General features: G+C 36.0%; 1 protein-coding gene across 3 annotated transcripts in view; it reads left to right on the top strand.

Annotated features, from left to right (window-relative positions):
• The window catches only part of Slc12a1 (solute carrier family 12 member 1), an 82,531-nt gene extending 77,565 nt beyond the window's left edge, over positions 1-4,966 (top strand). For all 3 annotated transcript variants that reach the window (XM_077799616.1, XM_026391180.2, XM_026391181.2), the window contains exons 24-26: positions 1,560-1,695; positions 3,704-3,771; positions 4,831-4,966. In XM_077799616.1, the coding sequence (XP_077655742.1) occupies positions 1,560-1,695; positions 3,704-3,771; positions 4,831-4,966 (340 nt within the window). The remainder of the gene's footprint in view (positions 1-1,559; positions 1,696-3,703; positions 3,772-4,830) is intronic.
• The last annotated feature ends 1,034 nt before the right edge of the window (positions 4,967-6,000 follow it).

The following is a 6,000-nucleotide window of genomic DNA, read 5'->3' on the forward strand; positions in this document are numbered from 1 at the left end:
CCTGATCAAAATAAGGATATGTAGAGGGACTTCCATTGCTAGCCTTAATCTTGATGATGTTTAGAAAAGTGAATGCCTCTCTTTTACAAAACCCTGTATGCTTCTCAGAGCACTGTCATTCAGATTCTCACTCTGTCACACAGCTCCAAATAGCCACTGTCATTCCCTTTCTACAGGCAGGCTTGTCCAGGCCAAGGATAATCATGAAAGAGGCCCAGCAAGAACTGTGTTCCCAGGCCCCCACCTTTCCCTTTCCCTGACAACTGCCAAGGCGCTCTCTAAGGGCATGACACTTTCGGAAATAATATCAAATAAAAGTATTCCAGTTGAAAGAAGAATAGGACACATCAGTCTCACTCCTTCCCTGTCTTCACCTACCTTTCTAAATAAGTCAATACAATAGCAATCTACTGCATTAAGTATCTCTTCAGTCCCTTAACAAAAGCTCCCTAGCAGGGATGGTTTTACTCCTTTGTCATCTCTGTACTTTTATCTGCAAATCCAAAATCAGGCCAACTGATGAGATAATTAAACTCATCACTTCATATTTTAATTTCTTAACCTAACAGCATATGGATTCTAATTATCCTTCATTCCACTGTTACTAAATTATAAGTAAGCGACATTATATAAAACCAAAGAAAATTATTCATACATGAGATCATCTTTAAGTAGCATACTGAAGAAACTGCTACCATAAATTGTAAGTAAAGCTTATTGTGCTATTGTTTTAAAAATAAATTTTATGAGATTCTTATGTAAGACAAGAATGAGATTTTTTTTGCACAATTTAAAAAATGTTCTATAGCTCTTAGACACTGCTTCTCGTCTTTTCCTCAATGATTTGTTTTTAAATGCTCTAAAAAGGCCTCAGATTTGTAGACATTAAAATGTTATTGATTGTTGTTCTCCCCCTTAACATGTCCCTGAATAATATTCATTTGAAAAACCTCAGACAGCAACATCAAACACCAGGACAAGCGCAGCATTATTTGCAGCAAACATCCAAATTGTTCTAGAACCATTTAACTTGTGAGAGCCCTTGTTCTTCTCCTTGTACCTTCCCAGAATCTCCTCATATGAATGGGAGTTGCCATGTGGACTAAAAGTAAGGGCAGCCCTATCTGATTTCCAGAAAGCCTAATTCGTTCATCTCCTTCATTAATGGACTAATGTCTCCCATGGAGCCTGTCTGATAAGCGGATGGAAACTTATTTATGGGCTAAAATGTCTACAGTGCAACTGTGTTTTTGACTATATTATGTAGAAAATGTATTTGCAGAACAATTACTCCTATGTGCTTGTGCATTAATACTGAAGATCTAATACATAGTAAGCTAACAAGGCCTGAAACACATTAAATCCCATCCATGCGCAGGGAGGGAGCACTATAACCACGCTTTTACTCACAGTAAATTCCCTACAAAGATAATTCGTAAAAGATTTGCATGACATTCAGCTCTGATTCCACAGCCAGCCGAGCCAGTCATACCTGGAGTATCTGTGAAATAATGAGTTAGTTTCCCACTGTGAAGCCTCCTTTACAATTCCAATTTCAGCTGGAAAGTCTTTGAAGAGATGATTGAACCATATCGTCTCCATGAAAGCTGCAAAGATTTAACAACTGCTGAGAAATTAAAAAGAGAAACTCCATGGAAAATTACAGATGCAGAACTGGATGCCGTCAAGGAAAAGGTAAGGACTTGTCTGCCTTAATTTTTACTTTGCTATCTAACTAGCCGAAAGCCGAAACAGTGATTGATTTAAAGATCAAGAAGTAATGTATCTATTACTGAATGGCATTATTCAAGATCCAGGGTTTCTGCATTTGTCAGGTGTTTTTCAATTACATTACTGGACATTAGGATTTAGAAAACTTTTCATTTTTTTCTAGAAAGTAACATTTTTTAAAAGTTAAAAAAAAAACAAGTCATTGATACATTTTGTAAAGTTTCCTTTCAAACTTTATTATTATTAATCTGAAATAATTTAAATAATATTCATGCAGTGCAGATTAAGGTAAATTGGCCCACACTTCAACACAATGACAAAGAATTTTAACCTGATGAAGATAGCTGTGAGAAACTAACAAAAGTATCTAAGGAAATTTATGATGCGTTTAGAACAACAAAATGTTGGATCTGGCAAACGTAAAATGAAAGTTGTCGCAAGCAGCCCTATTAATAATTAACTCAGAGGCGGATTGGCTTTAAATGTAAGCGTATATTCGATTACACCAATTATCAAATATAAACAATTAATGCAAAAAGTGTTGAGTGTGCTGGAACACCCCAACTAGCACTTAATGCACACTAATTAAACACCATGAGCAAATCACACAATCCTAGGGCAACTATGAGCCCCAAAATACCTCTGAAGCCACTCAACTTCTCTTAGCCAAAGAGCAGACGTTGTTCTTGTCTGGTGGTTCTCTCCAGCCTATGGCTGGACGTCAGGGAATGGTAGAGTCAGGGATGGACAGCAAGGCGGTCAGTCTCCCTGATGTCCTTGGAGCAAAACTCTAATGTGGCAGGACCAGCAATTTAAATACAGTTCCAAGTTGGTGGTATATGTTGGTGATTGGTTATACCCAGTGAAAGTCAATGCCCCTTGGTTATGTCCAGTGAGGTGATGTAATTGCAGCTGGGCATGTTCTTTGTGCGTGTCCATGGAGCTGTGCTCCCTATCAACTGTAACCAGTCATTGCTTAGCATGTCTATGGCTAGTGCCCCTTACAGCTCTTTATCAATTGCAAGCAGACATGACTAAGCAGTTCAATGGCTGCTGTTCCTTATGGCCGGCAACCTAGTGAGTCCCAGCATGTCCCAGCATGTCTATGGCAGATGCTCCTTTCAATGTGAAACTGTGAGTTTTCCTAGACAGCCTACTAGAAGTTACTGTCTTCTGGCCTGAGCTGAGTGAAGGTGGTGATATTGAGGATAATGAAAAGGACATCGATTCAGAATGAAGAATTGATATCTGAATTGGACACTAAGGGAAATGAACCACAAGAATCTCTAAACTACAAAATCGGAATAAACTGTATTTGGAGCTGAGCTTGGAAAATTTAGAGAAAGAAATACCAAAAGTCTGTCAGATTTAGTGAAAGAAATACTGAACAAGAATCATAAACTCTGCATAATAATAATAAAAAACTGGCAGTTCCAAAGCAGTCATATCACATGTCTGAGGCTCAGGTTCTAAAATATAAAAATAAATATTACTTTCATTACCCCAAAATAGTTGTCCAAGTGAGTTTATTGGTGATTTTGTTTTATTTGAAACCATCCCCCTGAGCTGATAAAACATTCAGAGAACTTAAAGAAAAAGAGAGTAGGAAATAATCTATTTTCTTAAGATATCAAATCAGTAACAAGCTTCGATCAATTTTCTTTGGCTGAAAATATGTTCCCCAAAACTGTCCATTCTTGTCTTCTTTGGATTGTTATCCATGCTGTTTGTTTTTTTCCCCCTAAAACTTAATAAGCCACTATAATACAATGATACTCTGGTCTTTTTCTTTATGTTTCTAAAATTTCTCAAGAAATTTTAAAACATCAAATTTAAAATTTTTAATAAACTATTTGTAATAACTTTTTTTAAAACGAAGCTTTCGCTAATCTATGATTTAAGGTAGGAAGATAAATTCTCATTCATAATTTTGTTAGAACTACACACAACAAAATTTGAATGTTGTCCACAGAGTTACCGCCAAGTTCGACTGAATGAACTTTTACAGGAGCACTCAAGAGCTGCCAACCTCATTGTCCTGTAAGTATCATTGTGGGCAGTAAAGAATGATAGAGAGAAGATTTAAGTTAAATGAGTTAATAGATCAATTTATAAGCTCATGACTTTTCAGATAAGAAGTTTAAAAAAAAGAAAAAAAGTTGGACCATGTAGGATTTTGGACAATAAAAGAGGATACATGCCACCCTGAGACCCTAACAACTAAGATCCACGGGCTTTAAAGGGCCTTGCTTAGACTTTGTGCCAGTCATGTTACTCCTGTGGGGTCAGGGCACATGCCCACCTAGAACACAAGCTTCCTTCTGGACTATGCTCTAGAAACCTGAGGCTCTGGAATTCCCTGGCCACAGCCACAAGTTGGCCACCAGGGCTCAGGCATCTTCCCTGGGTGGGTGTTTCGGAGCCACCACATGTGTCCATGGCAGACTCATGGTCCCCTTGCAGTGTGGCAAGAGGCCACAGCAATAAAAAGATGGTTAGTTTTTCCCCTTTTCACTCTTTACCCTTCAGTCTTACAAATGTCAGAAGTGGGCCTACTGACAATATTCATTTAATTAAATAATAATAATAATTCATTTAATTAAAGATTGGTAGCCAAACATGGGGAAACATCCAACTATTTCATTAGTACCTCATGAACTGAGTCCTAGATATAAAAACAAACATCTTTAAGCATGGTCTACATTGGTGGATGATCCAAGTGATCAAGACACTATAGAATGACCTCCTGAACTGGATGGTAGAATTCCAATAGCTAGTTTCTAAGCTACCTCCCAAATACATGTTTTAAACTATTGGAGGAAACTAATGTCCACTAGAGGGCAGGGATGAGTATGGGTTGATCAAATTCTCTCTTCAAAGAAAAGTGAAAATTTATACTTTTATTTTGTCTTTTTCAACATCTATGTCTGTTTTACTGCTTTATAGATATTTGTGTTATCTAAAAAATATCAGTTGAAAAAATTGGGGGGACATAATAAAATTTTCAGGTTACTGGTTATTAAATAGTTCAGAAACACTAATGATATTACCATCTGTAGTAATTTTTACTTTCGTTTTTTATTTTTCTTCTGCTATCAGGAGCCTTCCAGTGGCAAGAAAAGGATCTGTATCGGATTTGTTGTATATGGCTTGGTTGGAAATACTCACAAAGAATCTCCCTCCTGTCTTACTGGTTAGAGGAAATCACAAAAATGTTCTGACATTTTACTCTTAAAACATGAAAGATAAGGATACATTTTAAATTAATGTATGAATAATTAAGAGACCTGTTTCTATACTTTCTGTTATAAAATCTGATCTATGGATAAACAAACCTCTGGAGACTAGCCTACCAAATTTTACATAAATTTTGTCTTTTTCTTTTCATTATTAGTTAATGAGAGCTTCCTCCACCCCATAAGCCAATGCTACTCCTAGAAAAACATTTTTGTCATTGCTGTTGATGAACAAGAAATTAATCAAATCCATGCTGCCTTATGTTCATGAAAACTACCAATTTGGTTGTAAGCTCCTCTAGGCAAACTTAATCTTTTGTTTCTAATGGTGTTTGCTACTAGGCCCTGGTACAGGCCTCAGCTCCACAGCAGGTTCTCCATAAATGCTTATTGACAGGCTGGTACAGTGGCCATGGGTGGTTATCAGAGAAAAAGACCAACTGGGTAGGAGGCGTGATTATGCTTGGCCTCCTGAGAGGCTTATGCCTACAAAGAAGATTTAAAAATCAATAACTGGAAACTTTAAGAAGTACTTGAGTCTAAAAATGTTTAAAGTAGTTACCTAAATAAGGTTATTTAATGTAACAGATAATATACTTAGAGTTATCTGAGTGATCATTGATAACATACGGCTTGAAATTGCTGCTGACTCAAGTGTATTAACTAGATTAGAAACATATATTCCAATTAAATGAAATATATTCTATTTTTAACATATAAACATTAATTATCCTCCCTGCTAAACATTTTGAAATTTCCATAATGATATTACTTTGCATATTTTCTTCTAATTAAGTGGTTAGTTAGTACAGATGAAATCTATAGATGTCTAACTGAAAACTAAGTACCACAAATTTTCAAACCACTATTAACAAATATATTCAGAATTATATATTTAGTTGCTTTCTATAGTGATTATATGGACTTAAAGGAATAATTAAAATGTGAGTGGAGAAACTTGCATTATTTGGAGTGTACGATTATTGATTTTTTTCATTTTTATTAGTATATCTACAGTATTTAATCACATTGG

The sequence above is a fragment of the Urocitellus parryii genome, chromosome 6 (genome assembly GCF_045843805.1).
Source record: "Urocitellus parryii isolate mUroPar1 chromosome 6, mUroPar1.hap1, whole genome shotgun sequence".
Lineage (NCBI taxonomy): Eukaryota > Metazoa > Chordata > Mammalia > Rodentia > Sciuridae > Urocitellus > Urocitellus parryii.